At 33.6% G+C, this 18,710-nt stretch overlaps 1 protein-coding gene across 2 annotated transcripts in view; it reads left to right on the top strand.

Moving 5' to 3' along the window:
• The window catches only part of KIF16B (kinesin family member 16B), a 341,764-nt gene extending 325,255 nt beyond the window's left edge, over positions 1–16,509 (top strand). For both annotated transcript variants that reach the window (XM_051975895.1, XM_051975896.1), the window contains one exon: positions 15,381–16,509. In XM_051975895.1, the coding sequence (XP_051831855.1) occupies positions 15,381–15,539 (159 nt within the window). In that variant the 3' untranslated portion in view covers positions 15,540–16,509. The remainder of the gene's footprint in view (positions 1–15,380) is intronic.
• The last annotated feature ends 2,201 nt before the right edge of the window (positions 16,510–18,710 follow it).

Here is an 18,710-nt window from a genome sequence, read left to right on the forward strand (position 1 = left end):
TAGATATTTACATTTGGAAGTTTGGACAAATAAAATTTCACAATGAGGACGCATTTGGGTAACAAGTTTGTCCTCCACAACGTTTTCCCCTTGAATCATTATAGCATTGATCTTATCAAAATATAACATGCAAAATGAATTTTATCATTAGGATCATTAAGTAAGTCAAAATCTATCCTATAACTTCTATAATTATTGCTAATTTTACTATCCAAAATTAAAAGTACTGCTTTTAAAATCATGCTTAACTTAATGTAATATTTTTATAGCTCTTAGGATCATAAATTTGGAAAGAATTTCTAAGATTCTGTAATCTAATTCCTTCATTTTACAAATGAAGAAACTGAGGTCAAGGGTGGTTAAGTCATTTACCCAGTCACACAAGTAGTACTATCACAGATTGATTTTATTTTAGATCTTCTTACTGTATAGCAAGTTCTTTTTCCATTTGATTCCTTTGCTTCCTTTCTAAATAACATTCCTTAATGACAAACATTTCAGTAGCTGATTGACATAGAAGCCCAAATGAGTTATTTACATCCTTGTTTCTAATGCACTCTCTCAAATAATAAGACCTTGAAAGACTTAAAATTAAGTTCATTATACATAGTAATACTTCAAATTTAGAATGTCCTAGTTATCAATGGAAAATGACGTTTTTCATCTTACATCTTTTATATTTATATGAGTATGCTTTTATACTTTATGTGTAGGTTTTATGCTTAGCCTTAGTTGGAAAATACAGAGTTCTCAATGCTGAAGTTCCCATTCCAGAATGTGGCTCCTCTTTAGATACCCTCTTTCCCCAGGTACCCCAGCACACACCTGCCATTTGTGATGGCTTCAGCATTGTGTCATTTAGTTGACTGATAGGAAGTTCACTCTAATCCCATAATATTTCAGGAAGAGGAAGTCCACTGGGCCCAAGCTATCAATGAAAATACTATTTATTGGTTGATTATGGGTCAGGTTCTGTTCCCCTCCCAGGTTTTATTATTTAACCAGATAACTTTGAAGTCCTACATTAGCATTCTGTTATGAATGATTATACTGGAATCAATAAGCATTGAACTGAGACCAGTGAAAAATGATGGACAACCTCTATCCATACACACATTTATTTTCTATTATAATAAAATCTCTTTTCCCTCCCTTGTCTTTGCCCAAGCTTTCTCCTATATATAAGTGCTCTTTCACTTGGCTTCTGCCTCTTATCCTTTCATTCAAATCCTTGTCCTACCTTTTTACTATAGGAGTCCTTTCAGAATCCTCTGCATTGTTAGAGATATTTACCTTGTATATATTTTATGTCTGCTTAATCCAGACACTGAGCTACATGTTGTTTGCCCATAGGCAAAGGACTATTTTTGCCTTTTTTTGTTTTGAAGACTCAATGCCTTTAAGACAGCCTGACATATTACAATATTAATACTTTAGGAGATTTCCTGTTAAGAAAGTAATGTGAAGGATCACAGAGAAGCCCAGCTATCCCATATAAAATGCAACAAATTTATGAATACATCCTAGAAAAACCAGTGCTAAAGGAAATTGAAAAAAATCTTTGAGTGAGTTCCCCTATCCAATCCAGAATTGAAGAGAAAAGATAGCAAGAAGCTAGTGGAGGTGGACAAAGGGCTTTTGCCATGTCAGTCAGTATCACAAACAAATGTGAAGACTGTATAACCAGAGAGAAAAAGCACTCCAGAAAAACATATGCTTTCTTCTGAGAGCATTACAGTGAGAGAAAGAGACAGAAAAATACACCTCAGAAGGGGGACAAGACCATATTAACAAACCAAGAACCAAAACTGAAAATATGGGTAAACAGGAAAGGGAAAAAAAAAATAGTGAAGCAATACTATGGTTTAAGAAGCATGTGTTATCCCAAAGAGATCTTAAAGAAGGGAAAGGGACCTGTATGTTCACGAATGTTTGTGGCAGCCCTCTTTGTAGTGGCCAGAAACTGGAAACTGAGTAGATGCCCATCATCTCAGTTGAGAGATGGAGAATGGATAAATAAATTGTGGTATATGAATATTATGGAATATTATTGTTCGGTAAGAAATGACCAGCAGGATGATTTCAGAAAGGCCTGGAGAGACTTGCACAAATTGATGCTGAGTGAAACGAGCAGGGCCAGGAGATCATTATATACTTCAACAACAATACTATATGATGATCAATTCTGATGGATCTGGCCATCTTCAGCAATGAGATGAACCAAATCAGTTACAATGGAGCAGTAATGAACTGAACCAGCTACACCCAGCGAAAGAACACTGGGAGATGACTAAGAACCATTACATTGAATTCCCAGTCCCTATATTTTTGCCTACCTGCATTTTGGATTTCCTTCACAGGCTAATTGTACAATATTTCAGAGTCTGATTCTTTTTGTACAGAAAAATAACGGTTTGGTCATGTATACTTATTTTTTATTTAATTTATACTTTAATATATTTAACATGTATTGTTCATCCTACCATCTAGGGGAGGGAGTGGGGGGAAGGAGGGGAAAAATTGGAACAAAAGGTTTGGCAACTGTCAATGCTGTAAAATTACCCATGCATATAACTTGTAAATAAAAAGCTATTAAAAATATTTAAAAAAAAAAAAAAGAAGCATGAGTTATAAACAGAAGAAAATACCTTCAAAATAATAAAAAACAGAGCCTCAGAGGAAAAAAAGGGAAAAAAAATTGCAATCAAGGAAGAAAACAAGAGAAAAATAAGAAATTAGAAGTGAAATGAGTTCATATAAAAAAAAATTGAGAGGAGAATTAAATGGCATAGAAAAGGAAGTGGGAAGTTTTGCCTTCTCAGCATATTCCCTAAAACATAGAAAAGGAAAAAAGCAGACTCAGTTACTATCAGATAAAAAAAAATATTAGAACAGAGTCAAAAGATTGAAAAAATAGAAGAAAATTAAGGAATCTGGAATCAAAAGCAATTAAATACAGGTTGAGATAATTTAAGAGTCATCGTACTCTGAAAATGCAAACAAAAACAGAAAAACCTAAATGAAGAAGACCTAGTTACCCAATATTTCATCACTAAATACCTGATTTCAAGGAATCATAAGGAAACTGCCTATTAAAAGACGAAGAAAAATGGGGCAATTCTAAATGTTGTGTCCTTAAAGAAACTACAAACCCAAACCTCCCAAGAACATTATAGCCAAAATCTTGAACATCTAGGTTAAAGGAAAAAAAAATAAACAATCAAAAAGAGAATTAAGTATGAAGAAAGTGTAGTCAGAATCAAAGAAGACAATCACATATCAACTCTTATTTTAAAAAAGAAAATCTTATAATGCAATATTCCAAGAAATAAAACATAAAGGCTTATAGTCAACAATAGCTTTCATTGAAAGGCCAGTTTGTATAAAACTAGTATAGTTGGAGGCCCTCAATATACCACCTTTTAGACCTAAACATATTCAACAAAAAGATTACCATGGAAAAAAATCCAAGAGCTTGAATAGATTTTTTTTTTTTTTTTAAGGACATATGTTAAATCTCTGGCACTCACTGAATAGGAATACATATCTCACAGTGCATGGCACCTTTACAAAAATTGAGCAAGTCTTTAAGAATAAAACCCTCATAAACTTCCAGAAAGAATAATGCATATTAAACATGTCCTTTACTAACAAGCAAAATAATAAAACTTATAATCAGTAAAGGGCCTTTGAAGAAAGGATTTGAGTTTAAATGGGTATTAAATTATTTGGTGACAAAATAAGTCATAGACACAATAGAAAAAAGAAAATAACTAAATCTATTGGCAAAAATTCAAATAAATGCAAGAACAGAAAAATTTTCAAAATAAGAAATTGAAGACAAAAAAAAAAGGATTTTTTAATAAGTAGGAGCTAAATTCTTTTAATCATGCTAATTAGCACACATTAACTATTAGCTATTGTAATTTTAAAAGAGTTGGTAAAACCAAATTGCCAACATCAAAATGAAAATTAACAAATAAAAAGTAGTTAATGGAAATTATTATAAACTACTTAACCAAATAATATACCCATAACAATTTTCTGTTAAATAAACTAGATGAATATTTATAAAATTATAATCAGAGTAAAAGAAATAGAAGTTGATTAACCCAATCTAAGAAGAATAAATTCAATAAGTCATAAATACCCAAGAACAAATAGATTTCAAAGTGAATCCAACTCATTATTTAAAAATAATTAGTTCCAATATTTTATAAATTGTCTGCAAAAAGTAGGGGGCAGGGCTTTCACCAAGCTTATTATTATGTGATGCTAATGCCCAAATTTTAGGACAAAAACACACAAAAAAACCTGTAGTCCAGTATTTGTAATGAATTGAGCACCTACATTGTGCTTTTAAAATCATAGATAATGATTAAAAAAAAAATCCAGATTTAGTATATATGCACTAAATAAGATCAAAGAACATCAATACATAAATATTGATTAAAACATTATCAAATAGATTACACACATTTTTTAATACTAATAACTTTATTTTTCAAAATACATGCAAAAATAGTTTTCAACCTTCACTGTTGCAAAACCTTATTTTCTGAATTTTTCTCTTTCCCTTCCCACTTTATCTTTGCTCTAGTTAGCAAGGAATCTGTTGTACATATGCAATTCTTCTATACATATTTCCACATTTAACATGCTGCACAAGAAAATTAGATCAAAAGGGGAAAAAATTAAAAAGAGCAAGCAAACAATAAAAAAGTTGAAAATACTATGTTGTGATTCACATTCAGTCCCCATAGTCCTCTCTCTAGGTACACTTGACTCTCTCCATCACAAGTCTAATTGAATTATCCTGAATCATCTCATTGTTGAAAAGAGCCATGTCCTTTAGAATTGATCATCGTATAATCTTGTTACTGTGTACAATGATATCCTGGTTCTGCTCACTTCACTTAGCAGTGAAGTCTCTCCAGGCCTTTTTAAATTCATCCTCCTGATCGTTTTTTATAGAACAATATATTCCATAACATTCATATACCATAACTTATTCAGCCATTCTCCAATTGATGGTTATCCACTCAGTTTCCAGTTCCTTACCACTACAAAAAGCACTGCCACAAACATTTTTGTATGTGTGGATTATTTTCCCTTTTTTATAATCTCTTTGGGATACAGACCGAGTAAAGCCACCAGTATATATTTTTTAAAGTTTACATTATAACCAGGCTGGATTTATTCCATAACTGTTTGACTGGTTCAATATTAGAAACACTATCAATGTTATTGATTATATTAATAACAAAAACAGTCATTAAATAAATGCATGTAAAATACCTCTTTATATTGTGAATATTAAAAAGACCAGGAAGCAAAAAAGTAGCATTTCATAATAATAATAAACTAAGATTTGCAAAGTTCTTGACAAATATAAAATATTAACAGTAATAATATCTAGAACTGATATAGTACTTTAAGGTTTGCAAAGCATTTCCACATACTTTATTTTATACTTACAACAAACTGGGAGATAGATACAATTAAGTAAATGGCTCAGGGTCAAGCAACTACTTACTGAGGCCAGATTGGAACACAGATTTTCCTGACTCCAGTTTCAGCATGCTAGTCACTATACCAACTCATTGCCTCTTTGCAACTTACACCCTGAAATAATATGGCAAACATTTTTCATATAAGACCAAAAACCAATATTGTCTTTAATATTAAACTATGGAGACCTTTCCAATAAAATCTGGGGGAAAGCAAAATTAGCTTTTATCACCACTATTATATGATGCTGTTTTACAAAAGCTAGATATGGCAAAAATACAAAAAAATAGAAATGGAGGGAGTTAGCATGGATAAAAAAGTATGAAATTATCATTTTTTTCTAATACCATGAGGGTTTATTTGGAGTAGCCTAAAGAGTCAACTAAAATTTTATTGAAACAATTAATAACTTAAATCAGCAAAATATAAAATAAAGCCACAAAACCACAACCCTTTCTGTATATTACCAATACGGTCCAATAAGAAAAAATAGAAAAACAAATTCTGTTCAAAGTAACTATAGAATATATAAATATCTGAGAATCCCACTACCAAGACACATAGGAGTTTATTTTTTTTTTTTACACAAAGACAAGCCTAAATAATTGGAGAAAGATTAACTATTTATGTAACTGCTATGTCAGTATAATAAAAAGAATACTGTGTAAATTAATTTATAGATTCCTTGTCATGCCAGTCAAACCACTAGTGGCTTACATTCCAGAATGAGAAAAAGTTTTCAGTTTTGGAAACAAAATTCATATTGAAGAACAAAAAAAAAAAAAAAAATCAAGAATCTAAAGGAAAATAATATGGGGAAAAAATGGAAAGCAAATGGGCTTATAACAGTATCAGATCACAAACTAGACTACAAAATAATAATTACCAAAATTCTTTAGGCCCGATTTAAAAATAGATAAGTTGACCATATTAGGTATACAAGACCCAGAAGCAATGGAAAATAATAGCATAGAATTTGATAAACCAAGAGTGTCAGCTACTTTTATAAGAATTCACTATTTGGTAAATAGCAAGAGGAAAGCTGGGAAGCATCTTGGAATAAATTTTATTTAGACAATGACTTCTTAACATGACCTACATAAGACTTCAAGGCTTCTATAGAAAGATTTCAGGAGGCCTGTGATTTTTTTTTTAATTTTAAGTGAAATTTAGCATATCTATCAATTAAATAAATAAACATTATTCTGAGGAAGGATTCCCTGTTATTTTGTCCTTCATTCTCAAAGAGAGCCATGATGTTAGGGAGATGATGCTGTAACATACAAGTAAGTTGGATTTAAGTGAGTGACCAGCCTCACTTTTTCCTTGATTGGCTCAGAATGATGTAAATAGCAGTTGTTTTCTGTTTTAACCAGAAACTGATGGTTTTCCCCTCTTAGATCTGACTTTTTTTTTTTTTTTTTTTTTTGACTTAAGTAAAAGAGGCTATTCCTTGCCTCAATTCTTACCTAGACTTACTCATTAAAAGGGCCTTGCCTCAGTCAGGCTGATAGACCTGTTAAAGACCATAGTTTAAAAAGGTCAAGGTTTCCCACTTCATTCTACATCATTTTCACTCATTCTGATCTATTATCTTGCCACTGGACCCAAATGGCTCTGGAGGAGAAAGGAAGAATTCATATGTTTCACCAGACTGCCAAAGGATTTCTATGTTACATTTAAGAACACCTGATATAGACCAACATCTCCTATCATATATCCAAATAAAATCCAAGTAACTACTAGACATATATATATATATATATATATGTGTGTATATATATATATATATATGTGTGTGTATATATATATATATATATATATATATATAAAAGATTACATTGTAAACAAATCAGAGGAACAGAGAAAAATATAACCTTTCACTGTGACTAGGGGAAGAATTTTTTAAAATAATATTTCATTTTTCTAAACATATGCAAAGAGTTTTTAACATTTATCTTTTTTTTTGTTTTTGTTTTTCAACGTTTATCTTTGCAAAACTTTGTTACAATTTTTATCCCTCTCCCTTCCTCACCCTTCCCTGAGACAGTAAGTAATCCAATATAATTTAAATATGTGTAATTCTTCTAACATACTTCAAAATTTGTTATGCTGCACAAGAAAAATCAAATCAAAAGGGGAAAAAAGAGAGGGGGGGAAAAACAAGCAAACAATGAAAAAAGGAGAAAATACTATGTTTTGACCTATATTCAGTCCCCATAGACCTCTCTCTAGCTGCATCAGGCTATTTCCATCACAAATCTATTGGAATTGCTTTGAATAACCCATTGCTGAAAAGAGCCAAGTTCATCACAGTTGATCATAATCTTGTTGCTGTGCACAATGTTCTCAGTTCTGATTTAAATTTAGATCATGTGAGTCTCTCCAGGCCTTTCTGAAATCAACCTGCTTGTACATTCTTATAGAACAATAATATTCCATTGCATTAATATATTGTAACTTATTTGGCCATTCCCCAACTGATAGGCATCCACTCAATTTCCAGTTCCTTGTACTATATAAAGGGCTGCTACAAACATTAGTACACCTGTAAGTTCTTTTCCCTCTTTTATGATTTCTTTGTGGTACAGACCCAGTAGAGACACTTCTGGATCAAAGAGTATGCACAGTTTGACAGCCCTTTGGGCATAGTTCCAAATTGCTCTCCAGAATGGTGCATCATTTCACAGTTTCACCAATAATGCATTAGTGTTAAGAAAAGAATTCTTAACCAAATAGGGAGAAGGGATGAAAGGACCACAGGAGATAAAATTTAACTTATAGTATTAGAAAATTGTCTAGTGTATAGAGAGGTTAAGGTACTTGTCCAATATGTGTCAGAATTCAGATTTAAACCCACATTTTCTTTCAAGGCCAGCTTTATCAACTATCCCACTTAGTATACCTTTCAATATCCAGAAATCAGTTGAAAAATTTAGGGGATTCATACAAATCTATAATAAGATCTATTCCTAATAAAATAAATTGTCAAAGGATATGAATTGAGAGTTTTTAGAGTGGCAAGAAATAAACAATATGAAAAAAGTATCACTAATAGTAGAAATAGAAAACTATAACTTACACCAATCAAATTGACTGTGGAAAGAAGGGTATGCTATTATAACATTGGTAGAGCTGTGAAGTGGTTTAATCATTCTGGAAAGCAATTTTAAATTTACACAAAAAGTCACTAAATTTTGTATACCTTTTGACCCATTACTTTGATACCTCCAAAATTACTTTGAAAAAACAATGAAGCCATATGTACAAATATATTTATAAAATGGCTTTTTGTTATGACAGAACTAGAAACAAAGTGGTTGCTTATCAGCTAGGGAATGTTTGAACAATTATTACATTATTATACAATTATTACATATATTATAACAATACAGTGCTTAATACATAGTAGGTAATTAATAAATGTTTATTATTGATATGTGAACATAGTGGATTATTATCTCAGTCATTATGAAAGCAGTAGATTCAAGGAAACCTAGTAAGATTTGTGTGAATTGATGAAGAGTGAAGTAAATAGAGCTAAGAGAAGTGTTTATACAATAGTTACATCATAAAGGAAAACAAATTAATGAGCAATCATGATTTCAGACCAAATACTATTGCAGAAACTTGATGATAAGCTATGCTTCTCACCTCTTAGCAAAGAATTGAAGGAATGGAAGAGAAGAATAATACAATTGATTAGGCCCAGCCAATGTAGGAATTTATTTTTATGACTAATTTGTTATAAAGAGGGAATTTTTATTTTGGAGAGATGCTAAAGTTGGAGTGATAATAATTTAAATGGAAAGGAAAAAAAGCATGTTCAGATCTCCACTGGATAAAAGAAATAACAGCAGAAGGTAATTCAAAATGAGAACCAGGAAAGAATGGAAGTATTAGAAGTAACATGTTAAATTTGAAAGTTTTTTCAAGTTCAACTATATAAAGTAGAGAGGAAAGTAAAACTATAGTTAATAGAAGTTCACTATGCAGTTCCCCTTTTGTCTTTGTATATTTAAATAGTTATGTTTGTGTTTAAGTTCGTAAATAAAAATGTTTTGAAAACTACTGAATATAATGGAATTGGTTTGATTAGAAAATAATGTGGAAGGGAAATATCACTAGAAATAATAGAATGAAATTATATGTAATATATGTTCATATGTAGTAACCCATATTTAGATGAATAAATGAGATGTAGTAGTTATGGCACATATGAGGAGTCTTAATACATGCTTATTGATTGAATATCATTTTTGTAATTTCTGCCATGATACATTGCCAATTTGTCCTGTTCCAGTGGACCTGGAAAGAACCACTCTCCTTGGAATATCACTTTGCTATAAATTGTTGGCAGGATTAAAGAACCTTAGTCCAAATTCCACAATGTACTTCCATAGTGATTCTAAAAACCTTGTCTTTAAGTCAGTCAGTCAGTCAATGGTGAATTCTTTACAGCCTCGCAAATGAAGCACCTAATTTTTATTAAATTGACATTTGTCTTTAAGTGGTTTCCTTGCTTTCAAAAACAATGAATATAACCAAGCTAGGTTCTATAGGAAGATATCATCACTGGAACTAGGATGAGGCTCCATTTAATTTTCAGAGACCATTTCCATTTTAATAATTTCAATAGATTTAAATTAAATTTTGCATTTATGTTAAATTTTGTAAAAATGGAGTACTTCCCACAACAACGAGAGAACAAGAAATGCATTAGAATGACATTACTGAGTTTGTTTGGCACAGGAAATGAGCAGAATGGCCATAATTACAGGTGTGAACCCTGTTAAAATAGTAATTTTTTAATAACATGAAATGGCTGCAGTACTACCATTCATTTACTTAAAATAGATGGGAAGTGATATAGCCTTGCCAATGGACAGGAAGTCTGGAGTCCTTCAAAGCTTTCTGAATGATTTCCATATTGACTGACTGAAATTCAAGCAAACACGGATTACATATGGCACTTCCTTCAAGGTTGACCCAATTTAAAGGTTGTGGAAAAAATAGATAGCACCAAAGGGCGGTGCTAGCTATCACTTATTAAACTTTAAAGTTTGAGAGTTGAATGAAGCCAGTTCTGTCTTGCATTATTTTCTTTGTGTGAAGAACAAAGCATTTTGCTAAATCCCAGTGACACTAATTGATCTACACGTATCTCTAAACTTTGCAAAGTATTTCATATAAATCATTTCAGGTGAACCTTACAATCACCCTGGGACATAGATATTATGGGTACTATTATACCCATTATTCAGAAGAGATAACAGATGATCGTAGAGGTTAAATCACTTGGCAATGGTTTACTCTTTCAATTAACAATTATCAAGCCCCATGTTGTGAGAAAGATATCAAGGGTACCAAGACAGAAATGTGATCTATCATTCTATAAGGCAGGAGGCAGGGGAAAATTATTATATGTTACACAAGTAAGTTACTACAAAGTAATTTCTTTGTAATGGCATAAGAATGACAATAACTGGGGAAATGGAAATATAGAAGAAACCCCATCTGGGAGGGGGGGGGGGCATCTGAACAGTCCCTCCAAGAAAGCCAGCGATTCTAAGAGATAGAAAGAAGTTGAGAAGCCATTCTAGGAATGGGCCTCAACAAAGACATACAGAGGGGGAGAATGTTTGTCATTGTAAAGAGATGATTGGAATTATAAGTGCTACAGGATTCTATCATCTTCAAATTATCAACCTTATTGGCTTAAATTGAATGTCCATTTTTTCCCCTGAAAGATAATTGATTCTTGTCAGTAGTCCAAGCTCCTTTGCCTTCTGGAATATCATATTCCAGGTCTTCTGATCAGTATAGATGGATTAGAAAAAAAATGTCAGTAACATTTATTTTTTAAAATACATTTTCCCCTTTTAAAAAAGTAAAGTATTCATGGTCAAACTACCAATGTAGCATATGCCTCATACTTTATGCAATAAATGTATTTATTGAATGTCTATAATATGTTCATGAAACCACAGATTCAAAACTTACAAGAGATTTTACAGGTTATGTTGTTCAACCTTGTCATTTTACAAATAAGGAAACGAAGACCCAGAGCAGGTTAATAACTTGCCCAAAGTCAGACTAAGGCAGGATTCAATGCAGGTGATCTCACTCCAGAACTAGTGCTCTTTCCATTGTACCAGACTGTTAATCATGTTATAGTTTTACTGTACTTAGGAAATCTATTTCAGCTATCCATTAAATAGAAAAATTATTTTATAAATGAATAATTATCCTTTAATTTATTGGCTTGATCTAATCAGATTTGGGTACAGTGAATTTTTATCAAGATATCCCTATGATAATACATAGGGATATGGGCAGTTAACTCAGAAGCCTTTTGCTGAATTCTTTTATTATGCACATAATCTGATTCTGCTACTCTTATGACCAGGAAGGTACCTCAATAGTTGGCCAGATGAGCTTCATTTTGATCCCATAATCTTTCCTTTTTATCCTTTAGGCTTTATTGTGTCCTTCCTGTTAAGAGACCCTACTTTGCAAACTAATTATGACAAATATTGACACAACATCTGTTTCCAACTTTAAGTTACCTTCTAATCTGTAGGAATTCAGTTAGAAGGCATATTTGTGCTTTTAAAAAATATTCTGCACATTAATACAACCTGTGGGAGGCTTAGAGAATTTTTGGTCAAGCTGTTGGGCACTGTGGCTCAATATCTATCTGATCTTGTAATTGTGCTTACATAAATATGTATGCTCAGTGGGATTAGATGTATGTGAATGAGTTAGATAGAAAGATGGTAAGATGCATTTCCATCTATCTTTAATATTAATAACAAGTTTATATGGGACTTTATAATTTCCAGAGTACTTTGTAAATATTGTTTCTTTTGAGCCTCAGAACAAAATGAGTAGTATTACAGGAAATCACAGTTTCACAAAATATCCATGAAAAACTTGATTCATTGCAAGAGAAACGAATAGTAGAACCCCATGCATGTTCAAAGAGTTCATAAATCAAACAGAAGCTTGCATATTTATGAAAGTACAGCAATGGAACGAAAAGGAAAAGTTCCAGGATCCAGGTCTTTTGACACTAAGTTCAGAATTGTTTCTACTTTTTTATCCTGACTTCTTTCAGAAAAAGAGAATTAGTGCTTGGAGCTCCACTTGTGCTGGACAGATATTTTTGTGCTGTGAATGAAGTTAGTTATCTCCCTTACTGAAACTCAGAAAACATGGGAAAAAATGCCCTTAATCCACTTCCCATGTTATTATAGAAAATCCTGACCTGACATAGAAGCTTGCACACCTACCTCTTTTTTTTTTTTTTCTGCTTTGTAGAGCATCAACATCTGGTGTTATCCACATCATCTTAGGGCAATGTTCCAGATGTTTGGGTTATTAAAGTCTAAGCAGTATTTTTAACACTGAAACAAACATTCAAAACAAACGAAAAAGGTTTATAGTGGTAATTTTGGTTAGTCAGGATGTCTTTCTGTTGCTAATTATGCAACTTGTAAAATGATTTGTAAATATTAGCTTTATGATATTGGATATCTTGTCATCAATATTTCCTTTCCTGTGGTTTACTTGTGTTCACAAGCAGATACTGATCATTTAGGGTTATAAAGGTGCTAACCAGCAGCAGATGGATTGTAATTATTTTTCTTTAGGTCCTTGTTTCCACTGAATAGCCAATATAAAGGAGAAATTACAGTAGAGTGTTTTTTCCCCACCAGTGTCCTAGATACTAAGTTTGTACTAGATCAGTTTCATGTTTGTATTTCCTCAATAACTTTTGAGTGTTTTTTTTAGTAACATATTGTAGGTCTGGAGTGATATTCCCGTCCAAACCGAACTTCCCTAATTCCATCGAAGGATACCATGATCCTCCCAGTCACTCAGGTGATTCTGAGACTCCTCAGTGTCACCTCACAATGATTCTGTTGTTTCTACCTCCATATATTGTCTCCCCTGCTAACCACACCCTTCCACCAGACTTGCTGACATGGGAGCTCCTAGATAGAGTTTGGGACATGTCTTCAAGAAAACCTGAGTTCAGATTTTTCTTTAGACATTTATTAGCTGTGCGACCCTAGAAAGTCTTTCAGTGGCTGTCTACCTCAGTTTCCTCATCTGTCAGATGGAGATAATAATAGCACCTAGGTCCCAGGGTTGTTGTAAGAGGAAAAAATGACATAGTATTTGTAAACTGCTTTGCAAACCTTAAAGCTCTATCTAGATATTAAGTGCTCCCATCATCATTAGCCAGGGGCCGACTTGTCATGGGGAGTAAGGTCCCATGACATATAGCTGGCCCAGTACCATGCTCAGGCAATTTTCTAGCCTGCCTTTGACTCTCTCACACCCTCCATTCTTCTTGTCTGAAATCAGTATTATCACCATTACTGACCTCCCTACTGTGATGTGCTCAGTACTGTGACTCCCACACCAGCACCCCACTCCCTGAGCGCCACTCTCCTGTGCTTGTCTCCTTTAATCGGACTGAAATCTCTGGGAGGGCAGAGACTCTCATTTTTCTGTATTTCCTGTCCACTCGTATCTGCCCACCTCCTTGGGCTTGCTTGTTTGGAGTGTTTTTCACTTGTCTGACTATTCATGACCCCATTTGGGGTATTCCTGGCAGAAACACAGGAAGCAGTTTCCCATTTCCTTCTTCAGCTTATTTTACAGATGGGAAACTGAGGCAAAGTTAAGGGACTTACCAGGGTTACCCAGTAAGTGTCTGAGGCCAGACTTGCACTAAGGCAGAGGCGTCCAGCATTCTGCCGCCTGGGGCACCTAGCCACCTAACTGTCCTGGGCTTGCTTGCTGACTCTGTGGCCTGGACCATGACAGTGTCCTCCTGTTTGGTCTCCCAGCTTTGAGTCTCTCTTCACTCTAACCATCCTCCACTATCACATCTAACCACATGCTCCAAAAGGTGCTGCTTAAATAAATGTGCAGCAATTGATTCATAGCGTGTTAAAAGTTGGAACACAGTTTAAACGGAGCCAAATCTAAGACATTGATTTTACAAATGAATTGACATAAAGAGAAGTGACATCAGAGGTCAGACATCAGAGGTCAAACAGGTGATTGGTATCCAAATTTGGATCAGTACCCAGCTGATTTAATACCCAATTGGGTCATATAGTAAGATGTGGCAAGATCCTTAGAGATCATCCAGAATAATTCTCATAAGAAAACTGAGGCCCAGAGACATATAAGTGACTTGTCTAAAGTTACCCAGTAATAAATAGAAGAAATGTGTCTGGAATTGGTTCCTTTAATGAAAATTCTGTATTTTTTCCAATCCTCTGTGTGACGTCTTACTAAAGACAACAGGAAAATACAAAAATCCATGGAAATATACTAGCATTAACTTCATATTCTGTTACCTGGTACACAACAGAAAAAAAAAAAAGTAGCTGCGTTTTCCATCAATATTTATTGATACATTTATAGGTCGAGTAGTGGAAGGGGGGCTTAAACATCAGCTAGTTTAAGCCCCCATTTTACTGACTTAAATACTAGGGAAAGCAAAGTAAGTGATTTGTCTCTGGTCACACCAGTGATAAGTGATCTTTCCAGGTCTAACCCAATTCCTCTCCCTCCAAACAAGTCTTATACTCTTCCTTCTACATCTTGAGTAGTCATAGCAGAAGCATTTTAAATCCTTCTCCTCTTGGAGATGTCACATTGTTTACACTGTATTTAATGGCAATGATGGCTTTCTGTAGCATTTGTAGAAATTGTCTGCTTTTTCCAAGTCTTTCCTTCCCTCCCTCTCCCCCCCCCCCAATTTACGCAACTTATCTTCACTATAACCCCACCCAATGGATTTATACTTCCTCAACATGTTTCAAAATGTCTTTCCTTCACAGCAATATCTCAGGAACTTTTTCAACGTGATGCTTCAATCTGCAACCTCCCCATTACATCTCGACAAAGTGGGCCTGACTCTGTCAAAGCATACCATCTGTGAGTTCTCCCCATTCTTTAAAAAAGGCGTGTTTGACTACAGCAGCCATGGAACTGGCTAGAGCCCGAGACCAAGCCCAGCAGCAAACGCAGTGCCTTCCTTTAGCAAGATGCCTCCTGAAATACAAAGAAAACTCTCATACAAAAGTCTCAGCCTAACTCTTTGCAGCAGAAAACAAATATGCAACAATTCTTTCCTTTACCCTTTAAAGTTTTACTTAGTGCCTGTGTTTGGGAATAGAATGTTGTACCATTTGTTTCTACCTGTGGTTCCCATGGCAAGGCACAGTTACTGTTCAAGCCCTGGTGAATACGGCTCCTTCCTATTGCTCAGACAATTCATTTCCATTTGGCAAAATTGCTTCACTTTGGCTTTTGTTCTCCAAATCTAGTTTACCATTTTAGAGAACCTGGGTAATATCTGATTTTCTTTTTTACTAAAATATCATATCCCCTTCCTTTAGATCATATTAGCATTTCTTCCCAAGAAAGACATTTTCAATTACTTGATTTTACTGTTGTTTGTTTTCCTCTTGGACTGACTGCTTTTGTATAATACCCCAAAGTTAATGTTTACAAAGAATTTCATGTTCAGCAAGAGAATTTTAAAGCAAATCATGTCTCAAGTCTTCCAAGTTTGACTATTTGGATGTAATGTAAGCCACATCACTTGATATGGACATATATGAAACACATGCAGATATTATATTCATTTGACCTTGTTAAGTCAAAACATCTGTTTTCTAATTTCTTAGAATGTATCTTTCATGCACTCTCCACTTTCTCAGTAAAGGATAACACGACTGCATAGCAAAGTCATATATTTTTAAAAGATATGTTGTTCCTGTTTATGTTACATTCTCTCTAAGTGCTTCAGTTGAAATATTAGAATTTACAATGTTTTACTAAGTGATACTTAAATTACTCAGGACTTATGTAGAATTGCACATATATTTGTATATATATATATATATACACATACACAATGTAATGTCTTTGTGATGTATGAGGAAGAAATGTAAGTAAAACACATGTATATGTAAATTATATATATATATATATATATATATATATATATATATATATATTCCTATCCACAGATTTATATATTATATAGAAAGAGACATATTCTTATTGATAAGTTGTATCAAAATGTATTAATATGTATACAGAATTATTAAGGGGCATCACAAGATATTTGCTTCATGCAAAATTGAAATTGAGCTGCTATCAATATTAAATGAAATTATGGAAGAATCTGTGCTCTAGCTAAGTTTATTTTACAATTTGTGACATGATCATTCTTACCACCTCTTTAAAATTTTAGCTACTGTAGTTGGAAAATATATAGAATATATCATTTATCTGTATGTATTGCTGAAAACTTAATAGAGGCAATGATTAAAGTCAAGAGCAGATAACAAAACATGATTACGTTCAGCTGTGTTGAATGTGTCCATAGTGAAGTGTGTTTGTAGAAGCTGTTTTTCTCACTAAGGAAAGCCCATGTCGCTTAGACTAACTATAAAAGTACAAACTGCAGATTAATGAAAGCAAATGAAACATTTACTAATTCAGGTAGGGAACCTACTTCCCATTGCTTGCAATCATAGTTTGGGACTATAAGATTGGGGGGTTGGGGGTATTACTCTTAAAGAACTTAAACTAAGAAATTAAAGGATAACAACTGGAGAGATAATAATTGTGTCATTTATTTTAAGAATTGGAACTTTAAGATCATCTCCCATTTCCTCACTAAACCAAATACTTTCCTTCCAAGTGACCCAATAATCTGTTGCTTGTCCTTTTGGGGAGAGTATAGAGGTCTCCATTCTTTAGATCCCTCAGTATGCGGTGCTCACCTGCCAAAGGTAAATGGGCATGTTCCTGGAAGGCCTAAATAAGTCACTATGTCCAATAATTGAGTTTGAGTCAGGAGTCCAATGTTTGAGGGCTGGCTCTGCTGATAGCTTCCTTTGTGACCACAGTGAAGTCATTTAACCTCCTTGTGTGTCAGATCATTATTAACACTAATGACAACAGTGCACTTCATATGTATACATATATAGCATTTCATGATCCTCACAACTCACATGAAGTAAGTCATAGAACTGCTTTATCCCCATTTCATCAGTGAGGAAATGGAATCTAGTGGGGTGTACATCCCTTGTTAGAGATCGTACAGCATCTGAGGAGGATTTAAACTTAGACTTTTCCCATGTTTAAGCCCATTACTCCATTAGGCACTCTACCCCATTATCTTTGTTTTTTCTATCTGTAAAATGAGGGTCTAGACTAGATAATCTCTAAGATAACTTCTAGCTCTAACATCCTGTGATTACAGCATGCATAAGAAAGATATGGACTAAGTCTATAAACCTCAAATCCACACTAGTGAAGGTGTGCCTTCATAGAGATAGAAGATGAGAGAGATGCTGTAAGGAGCCTGACAGTGTTGAAACTGCCCTATTTAGATTCTACCACTTTAACACACACTGTGGAAAAGCAGTGGCACTTAAGATGATGAAATTGGGTAATCATCAGGCCCTACCCTAATAGACATAAAAGAAATTCATTCAAGTAAGAAGCAAAACATAGGAATCCAGAAATTTCATTTTAGAAATAGTTTAAAAAAGGAAATATTTCAAAAAATGAAAAAGATCTCAAATATTTTTGCTGCTCCACCTCTCCCCCACCAAAAAAAAAAAAAAAAGAAAGAAAAATCTAAGAAGACATAATAGACCTCCTTTCTCATTTCTCTATAAAATTTCTAGAGGAAAACTGAGAGCACAGACTTAGAACTGGAAGGAACACTGATTAGGGAAAGCCAATTCTTACCCTAACCTTAGATATTATCTATTCAACTCCTCCCTTATTGCAGGTGAGGTAATGCCTATTAGAAAGATAAAATGATATGCCCAAGGTCACTCAGCTAATAAGTGGCAGAGCCAGGCTTCAAACCCATGTCTTCTTAGCTTGTCTATACCATAATACAATGAATATGGATGGGAATTGACAAGCTTTTAAGTAAGGTTTCCTATAGTAGACTATATCTTCAGAGTCACAAAATTATTTGAGAAGTTCAAAGAAATTAAGAATATCTCTCTAAGCTAGCAGTTGATTTCAGAAGAGCATTTGGCTTATTAGAAGAGAGGCAATAAAATCTCTTCCCAAACCTTGTATTTCCCATGCCTATGTTAAAACCATACAAGGTTCTATAACCACACAAATTG

This window comes from Antechinus flavipes, chromosome 2 (assembly GCF_016432865.1).
Source record: "Antechinus flavipes isolate AdamAnt ecotype Samford, QLD, Australia chromosome 2, AdamAnt_v2, whole genome shotgun sequence".
NCBI classification, from domain to species: domain Eukaryota; kingdom Metazoa; phylum Chordata; class Mammalia; order Dasyuromorphia; family Dasyuridae; genus Antechinus; species Antechinus flavipes.